General features: G+C 37.8%; 1 protein-coding gene across 14 annotated transcripts in view; it reads right to left on the reverse strand.

The window, feature by feature from the left end:
* Positions 1-18,555, reverse strand: part of IQUB (IQ motif and ubiquitin domain containing) — a 280,882-nt gene that overhangs the window by 260,781 nt on the left and 1,546 nt on the right. For all 14 annotated transcript variants that reach the window (XR_014066711.1, XR_014066706.1, XR_014066708.1 and 11 more), the window contains exons 2-6: positions 16,820-17,235; positions 14,140-14,274; positions 10,859-11,020; positions 10,600-10,772; positions 9,959-10,114 (exon numbers count right to left, since the gene is read on the reverse strand). Coding sequence is in view for 5 of the 14 variants with exons in the window: in XM_081534096.1 (XP_081390222.1) it covers positions 9,959-10,114; positions 10,600-10,772; positions 10,859-11,020; positions 14,140-14,274; positions 16,820-17,231 (1,038 nt within the window). In the remaining 9 variants the exon portion in view is untranslated. The remainder of the gene's footprint in view (positions 1-9,958; positions 10,115-10,599; positions 10,773-10,858; positions 11,021-14,139; positions 14,275-16,819; positions 17,236-18,555) is intronic.

Consider the following 18,555-nt stretch of genomic DNA (forward strand, 5'->3'; position numbering starts at 1 on the left):
CTAAGTCGCTAAGTCAAATCAAAAAAGGTAATAACCAAACAAGAATAAATAAATAAAAAGCAAAATGATATGAATGGAAGGAATGACTAGAAAAATATCAGTAGTCACACATAATATAATCTTATTCACAACAATAAAAGATTTAAAATAAATACTAAACATTGAGCTTAGTATTAGAAGTTCAAGAATAAAATAAACATGACAAAAAATAGAAAGGAATCAATCAAGATAGAAGAATTTATTAAATGGAAATTTACTCCTTATACTGGCTTTTAACCAATCCCTCTGTCTACAGCTCACATCTCACTTCTGTCTTCCACAGAACAGCCAATTCACTTTCAAGATTCTATGGGACAAACTAATTTGGTTTTTGATGCCATCCCCCTTGGCAGGCATTTAGATTTTCACTTTCTCTGTTCAAGTAAGTCAAGTTAACACTTCTCCATCTGCTTCATAACTTTAAAAAATCAACTGACATTTACTGTTCTCTCTTCTCATATATTCTTTGTTCCTGTATGTTTATAATTTTCTTATTCCTTTAATATCACTTTATTGGAGTCTGAAAAGTGTTGTAGAGAAAACCTAACAGCTTTTCTCTCCTATTTCCATAGAAACTTCAGCCTTACTCAGGAGCAACAACATGAATCTTTAAAAATGTAATTATCACATACTCCCAACATGGACAGTCACATGACCCAGTTCAGGCCAATGAGCTGTAACTTGAATCATGGCTTTCAGGGGAAATTGCTGAATAGCCTCCATGAGACATGCTCCATGACTTTTCCCTTCTTCTTGCAGATGCAGACATTATGCTGAAGGTTGATAAACCATTTTATCATCACAATAGTAACAAGCTCATGATAATAAGGGGTGTGTGTGTGCATGCGCACGCATGCATGCACTCCATTGTGTCTGACTCTTTGTGACCCCATGGACTGGGGCCCACCAAGCTCCTCCGTCCATGGAATCTTCCAGGCAAGAATACTGGAATGGGTTGCCATTTCCTACTCCAGAGGACCTTCCCATCCCGGGGATCGAATCCATGTCTCTTGCATCTCCTACACTGGCAGGTGGATTTTTTACCACTGTGCTGCCTGGGAAGCAATAATAAGATTAATGGAGTGAAAAGGTAATAGGAGTTCAGGCTCCTAATGACATCACAAAGCCACCAGCTAGGCCTCGTACAGCCAAAAATTAATAATTAGTTCAGATTGAGAAAATAAGAATCTATTGAGCTCAAATACCAGGCACAAGTAAAGTCAGCTACAAAGTTAACAGGAAATAATATTTCTCCCAAGGACACTCTGGAGCTATAAAATGTCATAACAAACCCCTTCTTTGAGTGACTATGATTTTCTTATTCTGAGAAACTTTCTTTCCTAAACTCATAATGTATCACAAACTTTGCTGTCTGAAATTAGATCACTAAGTATGAAACATCCCACTCTTGCCTGGAGGATCTACATTATTTTGACAGAGAGAAGCAGCCTTGATTCACAACCAACGTGCTGAACTTCAGAGAAGAAACAACATTCCATATCTCCCTTCTAACTTTGTTACGAAAGGAATAGGACTCTGGTCCATGTCTCAGTCCAGACCTGATGCTGATCCATCTACACACAACCTTGTTTTGTACCAAAATAATCAAAATACTGTCCATCTACACACAACCTTGTTTTGTACCAAAACAATCAAAATACTGTATCACTTAAATTTCACTAAAATGTCACTCCTCCCCAAAACTCTATAATAGCTCCATCTTTTCCTTTTGTGAAAATTAGTTTTGACTGAAAAAATAAAAATTATTCAGGCTGAAATAACTTCAGGCACTGATAAAGTCAGCTACAAAGTTAGTTCCGTGGTCCCGCTGGTGAGCAGTCTCCCTCAGTCCAATCAGTCAACAGACATAGTAAAGGCTCATCTCTCAAGGTCACAGGCTAATTAGGCTAGAAGAGCAGTCTAGATCCAAGTTTCTTGTCACACAAAAAACAAAATCACTGCTTTCAGTTCTTTTTACTGAAGCAAAATGATGCTAGGAGGTAACACAGATAAAATGTATCTGCTTCATATGTCATGTTTAACTGAAATCCCAAATGTTTAATAGAGTAAAGATGTCAATTTTTAAATATACAGATAAAGTCATACACAAATACACACAAACTTTAAAAGAAAGTTATATTTATGAGTATTGGGTGATACAGCCTTCTATAACAATATATAAAATACAAAAACCATAAAAGGGAATGTTATTAATAATAAATTTACAATAAAGACATCATAAAGTAAGTATGATTGATAGGTTGACAGAAAATATAAAAATACATGTAATATCTATAAGGAGATAAAAAAATTTTAAATGTTATGTGCTACTATGAAGTCAGCACAGAATGGGCTCTTATAAATGGTTTCTGGGCATATAATTTGGTACAATATTTCTGAAAAACACTGGAAATATCTTAAGACTTTAAAAAGTCATCATTTTTCTCCTAGTAATTCAACTTCTAACATCTCTAAGTATTTTTTAAATGCACACTACAATTTATAGAGCGTTAAAACATGTCTACATGTCCTACAAAAGGAAATAATTAAATTACAGTGTTTATATTGTGGCATAATATAATACCATTAAATCATTTATAATAAAAAATAAAAGGTAGAGAAATGTTCATAATGCTATGTGTACAAGAAACTTCTTCAAAATTCCATGCATAACTATCTCTCAATGAAAAGTAAGAAAAAGAAAAATCTGAGTGAGAAATTTTCTGCTTTTTTTTTTTTTTTTAATGATTAATGCCATTTGGAGGGCTTCCCAGGTGGCGCAAGTGGTAAAGAACCTGCCTGCCATCGTAGGAGACATGAGATGCAGGTTTGACCCCTGGGTCAGGAATATTCTTGCCTGGAGAATCCCATGGATAAAGGAGCCTGGCAGGCTACAGTTCATAGGGCTGCAAAGAGTCAGACACAACTTAGCATGCAATACCATTTGGAAAAAACGGAAGGAAAATACCGTATTGACTATGTTCAGGGTTAGACACTGAATTAATTTTTGTTTAAAATATTTTGTCAGGGAATATCAGTAAAGACACTGAAATTTAAAAAAAAGAACCAAGTAGAAATTTGGGGGTTGACAGTAAAACAACTGAAATGAAAACACAAAAAAACATGCTCAACAGCCGATTTTAACTGGCAAAAGAAAGAATGAATTTGATGATAAATCATTAGAAATTATCCACTCTGAAGAAAAGGAGAAAAACAAAGTAAAAGAGACTCAGAGACTTTTAGGATACCATCAACTAAACCAGCATACTCAAATATAGAGGAAAGTCTTCAAAACAAAAGAAAATGATATGAAAAGTTAATTTTAACTCAAGTGAGATGAAGGTGATTGCTATTTGCTTTTCTGATTTTTAATAAGCATGTTTAAACAAATATATACATTTAAAACTTAACAAAAGTCAACTGCATAAAAACAATAATTATAAAAGGAATTTTAGGACTTTGAACATACAAAGAATATACATGTTTGTATGATGATAGCACAGATAGCACAAAGAAGGGATAAACAGAGTTCTGTTGAAGCAAAGTTTCAATTTTTATTGAATTTCAGTTAGTACTAATATGAAGTATGTTGCTATAGAATGAGATATATATTATAATGCCTAAATTACACTTGGAGCAACCACTTAGCAAATAATCTTTTAAAATTCTTAAACAATAGAGCGGTAATAAAAAAACCTCATTAAAATTGGGAAAAGTATCTGAATATACATTTTTCCTAAAAGAATATATGTAAGTTGTTAATAAGTACATGAAAAATATTCAGTATCATTAGCCACAGGGCATGCAAATCAAAACCACAGTGAGATACCACTTCACACTCACTAGAATGGCAATAATCCAAAAGTGTTGATAAGGATATGGAGAAATTAGAATCCTTAAACACTGATGGTGGGACATAAATATGGTGCAACTGCTTTGGAAAACAGCCTGGCAGTTCCTCAAAAAGTTACATGGAATTACCATAAGATCTAGCAGTTACATTCCTAGACATATACCCAAGAGAAATGAAAATACATATCCGTATAAGAATTTTTATGTGAATGATTATAGCAGTTTTATTCCTAATAGACAACAGGTGGAAAAAAATCAAATGTCCATCAACTGAAAAATGGATAAACAAAATGTGGTACATATATATTGACCTACCTACAGTAGGTATATACAATTGGGTATATACAATGTGTGTGTGTTAGTCGCTAGTCATGTCTGAATCTTTGCAACCCCATGGACTATAGCCCACCAGGCTCCTCTATCCATGGGGTTCTCCAGGCAAGAATACAGGAGTGGATTACCACTTTCTTCTCCAAGGGATCTTCCTGACCCAGGATCGAACTCTGGTCTCCTGCATTGCAGGCAGATTCTTTACCATCTGAGCTATATGTGTTGCAACATGGAGACTATACATTGTATGATTACATGCATATGAAATATCCAGAATGGGCAAATCAACAGCAGAGAGTATATGAGTGGTTGTCTAAAGCAGAAAGGACTGGAGGGAAATAGCATCTGGCTACTGTTAGATGTGGTCTTTCTTTCTGGGATGATGATGTTGTTTAGTCACTAAGTTGTGTCTAACTCTTTTGCAATCCCGTGGACTATAGCCCACCAGTCTCCTCTGTCCATGGGATTTCCCAGGCAAGAATACTGGAGTGGGTTGCCATTTCCTTCTCCTGGGGATGTTCCCAACCCATGGATTAAAGTCACATCTCCTGCATTGGCAGGTGGATTCTTTACCACTGAGTCACCAGGGAAGCTCTCTGGGATATGAGAATATTCTAAAATTGATGTGGTAATGATTGCATAACTCTATTTACATGGTAGAAAAATTTTTTTTCAATCGCTGAATTGTACACTTTTTAAAAAAGTACACATTGTATGGAAAATAAAAGTTTTAATTAAAAAAAAGAATTAAGATGGTACTAGAAAACACTTATTTAACATAAAAGAAGGCCCTAAATGAACAGGGGAACCAGAGAGCCACACAGCATATAGAAAACAAATAGCAAAATGGCTGATATACTCCAGTCTTATCAATAGTTACATTAAATATAAATTTATTAAACATTCCAATCAAAAGGCAGAGACTGTCAGACTGGATAAAGAGACAGGATTCAATTATATGCTCTCTAAAAGAAACATACTCTAGATTCAAAGACTCAAATAGATTGAAAGCAAAAGGATAAAAAAATAAAACAGATTGTGTAAACAATAATATAAAAGTGTGGAGTGACTTTATTAATATCAGATAAAATAGATTTTAACATCTAATTGATCTATTAGTTTGGAAAGTTCTATATAGGTGATTCAAATGTCAGAGGGTTCAGGCCAAAGGACAGAAGATTGAAGCCAAGGGACAGAGAGGACAAAGCTAATAAAAAGGAAAGGGATTTACTAAAGGAACGGGAAGGATTAGGAACACTAAGGATTCTGGTTCCTTATTCTGGGGTGTGACTGGAAACAGTGACTGCTTTTTAGTAGCAAAAAAACTTGACTCACATTGGGCTTTCCAGGTGGCACTAGTGATAAAAAACAAAACAAACAAAACACTCTCCAACACAGGTGGTTGTAAGAGACGTGAGTTCAATCCCTGGGTTGGGAAGATAGGAGGAGGAGCCAGTATTCTGGATCAACCCACTCCAGTATTCTTGCCTGGAGAATCCCATGGACAAAGGAGCCTGGCAGGCTATAGTCCATAGGGTCATAAAGAGTTGGAGACGACTGAAGTGACTTAGCACATACACACACACACTGACAAACTTTCTCTTCTTGATCCAATTCTAATTAAGTTCCTTTGAGCTTTTTTTCCAACTTTAGGCCTTGACTTTTGGGCTTCTCTGTTCATCAATGAATTGTCCAGTTATAGAAAGAGCCCAGCTAAATCAGGCTTCCCAGGTGGCGCTAGTGGTAAAGAACCTGCCTGCCAATGCCGGACACATAAGATATGTGAGTTCGATCCCTAGGTCGGGAAGATTCTCCTGGAAGAGGGCATGGCAACTAACTCCAGTATTCTTGCCTGAAGAATTTCTTGGACAGAAGAGCCTGGCAAGCTACAGTCCACAGGGTCTCAAAAGAGTTGGACACAATGAAGCGACTTAGCATGCACGCACACACCAACTAAATCAGTTTAACCAGAAATCCCACCTTTGACATCTGATCACCCTTGAATGACTAATCACTCTGGCCTGCCTTCACCACAAATGCTGTTAGGCTGGTTTAGCCATGATTCCTCCTCACCCTAGATGTTTTCTTTTAGTAATTTTCTATTCATTGACCCCCCTCCTACCCTGTTCCTTGGCTGTAGATACCCCTTGTCCAAGGTAAGGAGCAGCGGCTGCACTTTGCTGGAGCAGCCATGAAGAGATACCTCACGTCCAAGGTAAAAGAAACCCAAGTAAGACGGTAGGTGTTGCGAGAGGGCATCAGAGGGCAGACACACTGAAAGTATAATCACAGAAAACTAGCCAATCTGATTACACAGACCACAGGCTTGTCTATCTCAGTGAAACTAAGCCATGCTGTGTGGGGCCACCCAAAATGGATGGGTCATGGTGGAGAGGTCTGACAGAATGTGGTCCACTGGAGAAGGGCATGGCAAACCACTTCAGTATTCTTGCCTTGAGAACCCCATGAACAGTATGAAAAGGCAAAAAGATAGGACACTGAAAGATGAACTCCCCAGGTCGGTAGGTGCCCAATATGCTACTGGAGATCAGTGGAGAAATAACCAGAAAGAATGATGGGATGGAGCCAAGGCAAAAACAATACCCAGCTGTGGATGTGACTGGTGATAGACGCAAAGTCCGATGCTGTAAAGAGCAATATTGCATAGGAACCTGGAATGTTAGGTCCATGAATCAAGGCAAATTGGAAATGGTCAAACAGGAGATGGCAAGAGTGAATGTCAACATTCTAGAAGTCAGCAAACTAAGATGGACTGGAATGGGGGAATTTAACTCAGATGACCATTATATCTACTACTGTGGGCAGGAATCCCTTAGAAGAAATGGAGTAGCCATCATGGTCAACAAAAGAGTCCGAAAGGCAGTACTTGGATGCAATCTCAAAAACAACAGAATGATTTCTGTTCGTTCCCAAGGCAAACCATTCAACTTCACGGTAATCCAAGTCTATGCCCCAACCAGTAACGCTGAAGAAGCTGAACATGAACGGTTCTATGAAGACCTACAAGACCTTTTAGAACTAACAACCAAAAAAGATGACCTTTTCATTATCGGGGACTAGAATGCAAAAGTAGAAAGTCAGGAAACACCTGGCATAACAGGTAAATTTGGCCTTGGAGTACAGAATGAAGCAGGGCAAAGGCTAATAGAGTTTTGCCAAGAGAACGCACTGGTCATAGAAAACACCCTATTCCAACAACACAAGAGAAGACTCTACACATGGACATCACCAGATGGCCAACACTGAAATCAGATTCATTATATTCTTTGTAGTCAAAGATGGAGAAGCTCTATACAGTCAGCAAAAACAAGACCAAGAGCGGACTGTGGCTCAGATCATGAACTGCTTATTGCCAAATTCAGACTTAAATTGAAGAAAGTAGGGAAAACCACTAGTCCATTCAGGTATGACCTAAATCAAATGCCTTATGATTATAAAGTGGAAGTGACAAATAGATTTAAGGGACTAGATCTGATAGAGTGCCTGATGAACTATGGACAGAGGTTAGTGACATTGTACAGGAGACAGGGATCAAGACCATCCCCATGGAAAAGAAATGCAACAAAGCAAAATGACGTCTGAGGAGGCCTTATAAATAGCTGGGAAAAGAAGAGAAGCAAAAAGCAAAGGAGAAAAAGAAAGATATTCCCATCTGAATGCAGAATTCCAAAGAATAGCAAGAAGAGATAAGAAAGCCTTCCTCAGCAATTGGTGCAAAGCAATAGAGGAAAACAACAGAATGGGAAAGACTAGAGATCTCTTCAAGAAAATAAGAGATACCAAGGGAACATTTCATGCAAAGATGGGCTCGATAAAGAACAGAAATGGCATGGGCCTAACAGAAGCAGAAGATATTAAGAAGAGGTGGCAAGAATACACAGAAGAACTGTACAGGGAAGATCTTCATGACCCAGATAATCACGATGGTGTGATCACTCACCTAGAGCCAGACATCCGGGAATGTGAAGTCAAGTGGGCCTTAGAAAGCATCACTATGAACAAAGGTAGTGGAGGTGATGGAATTCCAGTTGAGCTATTTCAAATCCTAAAAGATGATGCTGTGAAAGTGCTGCACTCAATATGCCAGCAAATCTGGAAAACTCAGCAGTGGCCACAGGACTGGAAAAGGTCAGTTTTCATTCCAATCCCAAAGAAAGGCAATGCCAAAGAATGCTCAAACCACCGCACAATTGCACTCATCTCACACCCTAGTAAAGTAACATTCAAAATTCTCCAAGCCAGGCTTCAGCAATACGTGAACCATGAACTTCCAGATGTTCAAGCTGGTTTTGGAAAAGGCAGAGGAACCAGAGATCAAATTGCCAACATCTGCTGGATCATTGAAAAAGCAAGAGAGTTCCAGAAAAACACCTATTTCTGCTTTATTGACTATGCCAAAGCCTTTGACTGTGTGGATCACAATAAACTGTGGAAAATTCTGAAAGAGATGGGAATACCAGACCATCTGACCTGTCTCTTGAGAAACCTGTATGCAGGTCAGGAAGCAACAGTTAGAACTGGTCATGGAACAACAGACTGGTTCCAAATAGGAAAAGGAGTACGTCAAGGCTGTATATTGTCACCCTGCTTATTTAACTTCTATGCAAAGTACATCATGAGAAATGCTGGGCTGGAAGAAACACAAGCTGGAATCAAGATTGCCAGGAGAAATATCAATAACCTCAGATATGCAGATGACACCACCCTTATGGCAGAAAGTGAAGAACTAAAGTGCCTCTTGATGAAAGTGAAAGAGGAGAGTGAAAAAGTTGGCTTAAAGCTCAACGTTCAGAAAACTAAGATCATGGCATCTGGTCCCATCACTTCATGGGAAATAGATGGGGAAACAGTGGAAACAATGTCAGACTTTATTTTTTGGGGCTCCAAAATCACTGCTGATGGTGATTGCAGCCCTGAAATTAAAAGATGCTTATTCCTTGGAAGGAAGGTTATGACCAACCTAGACAGCATATTTAAAAGCAGAGACATTACTTTGCCAACAAAGATCCGTCTAGTCAAGGCTATGGTTTTTCCAGTGGTCATGTGTGGATGTGAGAGTTGGACGGTGAAGAAAGCTGAGCGCCAAAGAATTGATGCTTTTGAACTGTGGTGTTGGAGAAGATTCTTGAGAGTCCCTTGGACTGCAAGAAGATCCAACCAGTCCATCCTAAAGGAGATCAATCCTGGATGCTCATTGGAAGGACTGATGTTGAAGCTGAAACTCCAACACTTTGGCCACCTCATGCGAAGAGTTGACTCATTGGAAAAGACCCTAATGCTGGGAAGGATTGGGGGCAGGAGGAGAAGGGGACGACAGAGGATGATATGGTTGGATGGCATCACTGACTCCATGGACATGGGTTTGGGTAAACTCCGGGAGTTGGTGATGGACAGGGAGGCCTGGCGTGCTGCGATTCATGGGGTCGCAAAGAGTCGGACACGATTGAGAGACTGAACTGAACTGACTTTCCTTGTTGCATTCAAAGTGAGCCTAATCTCTCTTCCCAATTTCAAAACTCCATTGTAGTATTCCCTTTTGAATTGTCTGCTTACCATCTTTAACAAGTTGTTAAGAATAATTTTTTCTTGAACAACGACAACACTCAAGTGAGTTCCGTAAGCAAGTGTGCTTGGGGAAATACACATAGAGACACACAAAGAACAATTGGCTTATAAATTTACTTTTTAGTATTTCCCTTTTAATAAGTTATCTTACCGCCTGTAATCTCTTAGCATGGTATTCTGCTGCTGAAAAATATCGTCCTGGTTTTACCAGTTTATCAGTAATATTTGATACATACACACCAATTTTAGTCATCTGTGTGGACGTTGTATTTGTAGTTTGCTGGAGCTTTCCTTTTTGAAAAACTGTCTAAAATAAACACAAAAAATTAAGCATACACTACACATAAATTGAGTAAAGAGCATATTTTGTACATATTTAACATAATATTTTTCATTATTTTAATTACCATATAATTCCTTGCTGCTACTGCTAAGTCGCTTCAGTCGTGTCTGACTCTGTGCGACCCCATAGACGGCAGCCCACCAGGCTCCGCCGTCCCTGGGATTCTCCAGGCAAGAATACTGGAGTGGGTTGCCATTTCCTTCTCCAGTGGATGAAAGGGAAAAGTGAAAGTGAAGTCGCTCAGTCGTGTCTGATTCCTAGCGACCCCATGGACTGCAGCCTACCAGGCTCCTCTGTCCATGGGATTTTCCAGGCAAGAGTACTGGAGTGGGGTGCCATTGCCTTCTCCATATAATTCCTTAGAGGATTTTAATTTTAGAGAGCTACACAATATAACCTGTGCTGATTCTGCAGCTTCAAAAATCTATATGGAAAAATAAAAATATTACCTGCATATCCCTACAAAATGCATTCAGTTTTTCAGGAATCTTTTTAGGTACAGTTTGTGTTCCAGCATTATGATATTCTATTCCCGTTATTTTATGTCTGAATCCACCAAGAAATGGTTTGTGAAAATCAGATTTTATCATCTCAACAGCTACTTCCTGGTACTGATCAATGCCTGAAGAGATAAAACAAAGTTTAAATGAAAGTTCAACTACAAAGAGACTCTAAAATTCTTTATCTAAAAGATATCAAATAACGAACCAGTTTGTACTCTGACAGTTATGATCTGAGAGGCTTCAGCTGATTTCACTATTCTTCTGATTGGGTACAGATCTGGGTGTAAAGAAAACATTTCCACCTGCACAACATCCTGGGGCTTAATTCCATGTTGTAGTAACGTCTCATGATTTCTAAGAACTGTTCCTAAAAATGAGATAAAATTATAAGAAATATTATGATAAAGAAACGATCAGATGTACTTATTCTAAGGAATGTTAAACATCAAAGGTGCCTATATGAATGTATATTGTTTAATTACCAAATAAAAATATTGATGATGTCCATTCTCTTGCTGTATTGTTAGCATGGAAAACTCCACAATGGAAAAAATTCAGGTGGTATTCCTGACCAAGAATTCAGCATTAAAAGGAAAGTAAAAATACAACTCTCAACTCATCAGAAATACAAATATACAATAACCATGCAACTATAAACACTTAAAAATTAAAAACATATTCTATAATATGAGCAAAATCATATTCTAAGCAATGATTCTCTAAAAAGAATCACAATGTGATTAAGCATAGATCATATCCATATCAGGGAAAGCCTGATCAGTTTAATATACACCCCTCTCTTGAATGCAGAAAAGTATACACTCAGAGTCTAAAGAATCCCTCCCTTTCTGTTTCTATTATCAGAAATCCATATAAAATAATTGATGCCAAGGTGGAGCTAAGCCTGTTTCTTGCTGAAAAAAAGGGGTACATGATCACTTTATTTTTATGTTCATTGCTTGAACTTATACCTTCAATCCACTGGTTTAGTTTAGAAATTCACTGTAAATTTATTTCTATATTTTAAGGCATACAGAAATACATACAATGTTACTGGCTGCTGCTTTGTATAATGATAGAATCTATATCAATTTTTCCAATGTATGTTCATCCTAAATTACAATTAGGAATTTAACATAGCAAAGGTTTGTTTTACTCATTCTTAGAAATATGTCAGATACCACTAGTCTCTTTTAGCTATGTTCAAGAAAGCACATTCAAAAATCTTTGAGTTTCAATTTCACCTTAAATTCTTAATTAAAAAAAATTAACATTATAGGGATTTTGTGATAGGTTGAATAATGGCCCTTAAATATATCCATGTACTAATTCCCAGAATCTATGAAGGATAGATTATCCTGAGATGATGATATGACAAGTAGACAGAGATTTAAAGATGCTATGCTGCCGGCTTTGAAAATGAGGAACCTCAAGAATGCAAGAAGTGCAACTCTAGAAGATGGAAAAAGCAAGGAGGCAGACTCTCCCCAGAACCTCCAGAGAGAGAAAAGCACTGCTGACATCTTGACTTTATCCAAGTGAAATTGATTTAGGATATTTGGCCTCCAGAACTGTAACTGAAATAATGTGGTGCTTTAAGCCAATAAATTTGTCAATTGTTACAACAGCCATAGAAAACTAATACAGATTCCTTTTCAAACTAACACAGAGCTCTCTTCATTCTTCTAATTGTTTCTAGAATAGGCTTAGCCCCACCAAACCTGAACTTCAGTTCTAATACTAGAAGAAAGTACCTATCTTAGAGTATGCTTGGCACAGAATCAAGCTGTTTTTTTATTGCAGCTGACGTAAGTCTGTTATCCAGTGGTGATGTGTGGTGCTATGCTGAGCTTAGTCACTCAGTCATGTCCTGCTCTTTGCGACCCCATGGACTGTAGCCCACCAGAGTGCTCTGTCTGTGAGGATTCTTCAGGCAAGAATACTGGAGTGGGTTGTCATGACCTCCTCCAAGGGATTTTCCCAACCCAGGGATCGAAGCCTGGTCTCCCGCATTGTAGGCAGATTCTTTACCATCTAAGCCACCAGGAAAGCCCAGTGATGCATGTACTTACACATAAAGATGAAAGGTCATGAAATGCAAAGAAAGAGACTCTTAGGTACCACTGGCCAGCTACCCCAGTCTCAAAATGCTCTCTCTTCTCCAGTTTTGAACTTCACCTTATAGTTAATGCCAAGCAGTCCCAAATTCCCTTTTTGGAATCATGCCTACAATTAAGTTGAGACTCTGACACTCATAAGCTGTGGGAATTTGCACAAGTTCCTTAAGCTTTAGCCTCCATCTCCCTTCAAAAAGTTAACAATAATATCGACCTCAAGGGATTGTTGTGTAGATTGAATGATAATGTGATAATGTAGGCAGAACATTTTGTAAAAGGATTAGCAATAGTGCTAATTAGCCATCATCATCAATATCATCTTCATCAGTATCATCGTTACAATAACTATATAAATTTTAGCTTTGTTTCCTCCATCAAACTTTAATAACCAGTTGCTTGAGTACACTGTATCTTACTATTGGAACACATTCATTATAATAGTTTTCTAAACATAATTTTGAAATTTCTCTGATTTGGCAAGGAGGAAGAGCTTAATAGGTATGGCTTATTCCTATTTAGCACTTAGAATTTCCCCTCAAAAATGTTATTATTGCCCTAGAAACTTTGTGGCATCTTTGTAAGTTAATATGAAAACTTTTAAAAAACAAAATGTCATGATCTGTGTAGGCATATTCTACAGAAACATTTATTGAGCTATGCCAGTCTGTTTAATTCTATCACAGATATTAAGACTACAGCCTGTCATGATACATGGCTAATATAAGGTATGGTACTCCATACTGCCCACAAAATATAAATAAACTTGAACATCATCAGAACCTGAATTGACCTTAATATATAGAAAACTGACAGATAAACCATTTTCAGTCCTCTTCTCTTTCTATATATGCTCATTCATCATTTATTTTTTAACCTCATTTCCTCCTACTCTCCATAAATAATTTACTTCTAGTACCTCTAAACTTCTTACCATTTCCCCAAAGACCCAGGTTTTCTCACCTCTTTGGGACTGACTTAACACAAGTATTATCATTTTAACTAGATGAAGCTTTCTAGAATCTCCCAGTTTTCTTCCTCCTTGTTCTTACAGTTTTTTTTTTTAGCACATCTCCATGAAAACATTTACACAGTGTGTAGTAACCATTGCATACATCTTCTTCCTTTCTAGTCTATGAGCAACTTGAAAATAGGGATTTTATTTCATGTTTGTTTATATCTTTGGTTCTTAGCAAAGTATTTAGAACTTCATCCTCAGTAATAATTCATTGAATGAAAGAATGTATATAACAGCAACATAATGTTCAAACAGTAAATATCAAGATATTTAGTTTTACAAATCAAAGATCTTGCTTATTTACATGTTAAGACTAAAGAAGTCTTGATAAGTTTTATTAGCCTCCAAGCTTACCTGCACATCTTATCTGTAGGACAGAAGCTGGGACACCTAACAGAGGTGAAAAATGATCCTTCAGGCATCTTAGAACAGTGTCAACTTTAAAGGGAATTATAATTTCCTGGCCCACAGGAATAAGTATGACTTTTACTGTAGATAAAAAGAGAAAAGAAAGAGTTGTAGTTAAATGCAAGGGTCAGCATCATATAGTATACAAGCAGATAGAGAATTATGGGACAATTTGTGATCAAAGGAATGCAAGTTGCTTTTGCATGTCTCCCATCATGCCTCCATGATAAGAGTTAGTTTTCATTTTCTAGGAGGAGAAGTGACAAACATTCATTTGCAACATTTTTGCTTTGAAAATCAATCCATAATCTCAAGAAATAGCATCAATGGTCAATGCCTGCTCCCTCAGCTCCAGCTCGAAGTTCAGCTCTCTCTTCCACTGCCTGCTATGAGGATCTATGCATGTTCGAGATTACCTCCTCACCCAGAATACCATGAGAAATAGGAAATGAGACTAAAATGCTTTTAAAGATTCTTTTAAAATCATTTAAAATTTTTAAAGATTCCCAATATCTGGTAGATACTATTCAGATATCAACATAGGGAATATCTCAGAAAAATCAAGCATTTTTGTGTGGTATGGACTGATGTTGAAGCTGAAACTCCAATACTTTGGCCACCTCATGCGAAGAATTGACTCATTGGAAAAGACCCTAATGCTGGGTAGGATTAGGGGCAGGAGGAGAAGGGGATGACAGAGGATGAGATGGTTGGATGGCATCACTGACTCGATGGACGTGGGTTTGGGTAGACTCCGGGAGTTGGTGATGGACAGAGAGGCCCGGCGTGCTGCAATTCATGGGGTCGCAAAGAGTCAGACATGACTGAGCTACTGAACTGAACTGAACAAAGGGAGAATCTGAGACCTGAACTTAGAAATGTACGTGCTTTGATTACATATTGATAACAGGCATCAGGAAATCAATGCATATTCATGAAGTTAAGAAAAACCAATAGGGAAATCTTCAGAGAAAATTTTCTTTGACCTTGTAATGACAAAAGATCATCTAAGTCCATTCTTCTTTCCATAATTGATCTATGTCTGTAGCAGGCAGAATGTAAAACAGAAAATCACTGTTTATTATAAATATCTGGAATAACTATGCACAAATCTACTTGTCACACACAAAAAAAACAACAGACATTATGTGGTTTACTCCTGACTCTAAAATAAAAATCAAGACATTTACATGTCAAAAATTGAGAAAAACTGTTACTATAAAATGCTTATCTGTTCACAAATTGTAGGAAGGAAATAAAGTACTGAAATTATTATGAGGTAAACTTTTTACTTTTACATCTACAAACTTTATATGTTAATGGAGAAGATGTAATAAGTAAGATGGAGTGACGAGTACACATTTCAAACCAAAACAGTTTTGTATACTTCTAGATGCCTGACATGACAGTTTTCATAAAGGTCTATGAGACATTTATCAATAATCCTAGCATGCAATGTAACAAGGTATTGTTGATGTTAAGGTTCTTTAAGCTTATTTTCACAGTTCTTTCTCAACGAGAACACTCTTACAGATGTTAAATTATCAGAAGGCTATTTTAATTGTTTCCTGGGTTCAAAGTTCTACAATTAATATATGTTAAACTTTTCATGGCAGTGATTTCCTAAGCTTTGGAAAGGGAAACTGTGTTCAGGAATCTGTGAGCCTCAGAAAGTACAGGACCAAGACCACTTCTTTAAATCACCATGTGTTTGGTATAAGCTATAATCATAATTGAAGAAATACCAAAAAATGATGCCCAAATTTACGCCAAATAATGAAATTGGGGGTTAACAGCTTCAATTAGGTATAAATGGGCTTGATTACTTTCTCCTCCTCCTCCTTTATATTCTTGAGAGACACACCACACAAGAGCTAATACTTCCCTGGAAGCCACATTTTACCAGCCAGACTAAGCTGCCACTATTGTTAAATGATGGCCCATGTTCTCCACTCTATGGATGGAAACTTTCTCAAAACTTATGAACAACGAGGAGGAGGAGATGTCAGTTTTACCACCCAAGTAGAATTCTCTGTGTAGCCACCTTCTTGCTGCTCCCCTTCTGCTTTGCTACCAGCAATGTAGTAATAACTTCTAAATGCCATGCCATCAACATTATGTCTTTAATATTAATCCATAATGAAAGACAATAATGACTTTTCTTAAGCTGAATATAAAGTTAACACTAAGAAATATGGAAATACAAAAGAGCAACAAGATATATGGAATGAGCACTGTAGAAGAAACTAGAAAAATACGGTGTCAAGTTCCCATCTCACCTGTTGCTAGCTATGTAGAATGAATTCCAAAATGGCACACAAAAGAATTACTATTATAATCAAAAATTTCTCCTTAAACATTTAAAGAATCTATTTTATTTGGGAAAAACAGATTAACTATCACTTTAGAATTTATTGATTTTCCTTTATTTAGGGGAAGGAAATACTACAGCATAGAGGAGAAGCTTCACACAAAATTAAAAGATTCATGTGGCTCAGCCACAGAATAGGATAAGGGAATGGGAAAGTAATATCAAGTATAAAATAAATCGACAAGCAAAAACAAAAAATAAAGAAAGAAAAATCAAGGCAAAAAAAATAATTAGTCTGTCTTCCCTAGGTAATACCTGTTGCTAAAGAATCTTTCATTGATATTCTCAGAGATTCCTTCACAGCCTTTATTTTTTCCATCACTGTCAGAGACCCTTTTGAATATGGTCTGGCTAACTGCACTGAGCTCACAGATTTTGCTAGAGAGCCTCCACCACCTTCAGCTCGTTCAGCTGTCATAAGGTCATCTGTGAGTTGCTCGACATAGTTTAGTTCCAGGCTTGAAATGCTCTGGTCACTCGGGTCCTCAACGTGTTTTTCACGGCCCCCATTAGATGGATCTAGCTCAGATTCACAGTCTTCAGTTTGATCTGACTCCAGAACCTCTTCCAAGGGAACTGAAATACTGATAGACCCCAAAGCATCCTCTCTTTCTTTTGATGAGTCAACAGCATTCTGAGAATCAGCTTCTTCCTCCTGGTCAGACATTGTCCTGAATTGAAAAAAAATATATATATATATATATTCACTACACATAAAACTTTTACACCAAGTATAAAATTAATTGCTGGTATATAGTAATGCTTATAATATACTATAACGTGGCCCGTTATATATTTAAATATTCTCTTAGTAATGGCATTAGGTAAAAAACATTGGTGAATTTTTAATTAAAATACCATAGAAAGTAAAAATGTATACCAAAAAGAGAACCTCAAAACACAATAAATTTGAGAGAAGTCTTCTATGAAGAAAATAATTTTAAAACATTCTAAAATATACTGGCATCTCTTATTCAATGACCAATCAACTCTTCTTGTGAAAAATTTTTTCAGTAACTTTTTCTAAAATATTTAGTTATTTATTTGGCAGCACTGGGTCTTAGTTGTGGCATGTGGGGTTTTTTAGTTGTGGCATTAGAACTCTTAGTTGTAGCATGCACCAGGAATCAAACCCAGGCCCTGTGCACTGGGGCCATAGAATCTGCGCCACTGGATCACCAGAGAGGTCTCTATAACCTTTTTTTTTTTTTTAATACAAAACTAAACAGGATTTATGCTTCTGCTTTACAATTGAATAGAAGCGTCAAGGACCTGTTATCTCCATAGCTGGAAAGTATACACTGGGCTTCCCTGGTAGCTCATATGGTAAAGAATCTGCCTGCAATGCAGGAGACCTGGGTTTGATCCTTGGGTTGGGAAGACCCCTGGGGAAGGAAATGGCAACCCACTCCAGTATTCCTGCCTACAGAATTCCATGGACAGACCATGGGGTCGCAAAGAACTGGACACAACTGAGCGACTAACACACACACACACACACACACACACACACACACACACACACACACTCTATACAGCTTTGCTCTCACAAACTCTAGCAGAGGTGCCCAGTGACCTCTGCCCACAAAACACACACATCAACAAACAAATGTGGGTTGATCTTGTAGCTCACTAAGGTCTTAATTACAGCCACCAAGGGCTTTGGCTTGGGAGTCAGTGTGACAGTATACAGGAGGTTGGGCCAGGGTGGGCCAGAGCCTCCCAGAGCCAGGCTTCAGAGGCAGGAGCTGGATCAGAGCACTGAGGACCCAGGGTGGCCAGGAGCCTGCCTATAGACGCTGCCAGGAAGAGGGGATGGGAAGGTGGACTTGAGGCTGATTGCTGTGGCAGCAGCACAGGGAAGATTAAAACTTGAAACGGTAGTGAGATGGGAAAGCTGCAAAAACACTGGAGTGGGTTGCCATGCCCTCCTCCAGAGGATCTTCTCCTCCCCAGGATCAGCTGAACTCTGATCTCCAGCAGCTCCTGCA

This window comes from Giraffa tippelskirchi, chromosome 10 (genome assembly GCF_054371585.1).
Source record: "Giraffa tippelskirchi isolate mGirTip1 chromosome 10, T2T-mGirTip1v1.2.pri, whole genome shotgun sequence".
Taxonomy (NCBI): Eukaryota; Metazoa; Chordata; class Mammalia; order Artiodactyla; family Giraffidae; genus Giraffa; species Giraffa tippelskirchi.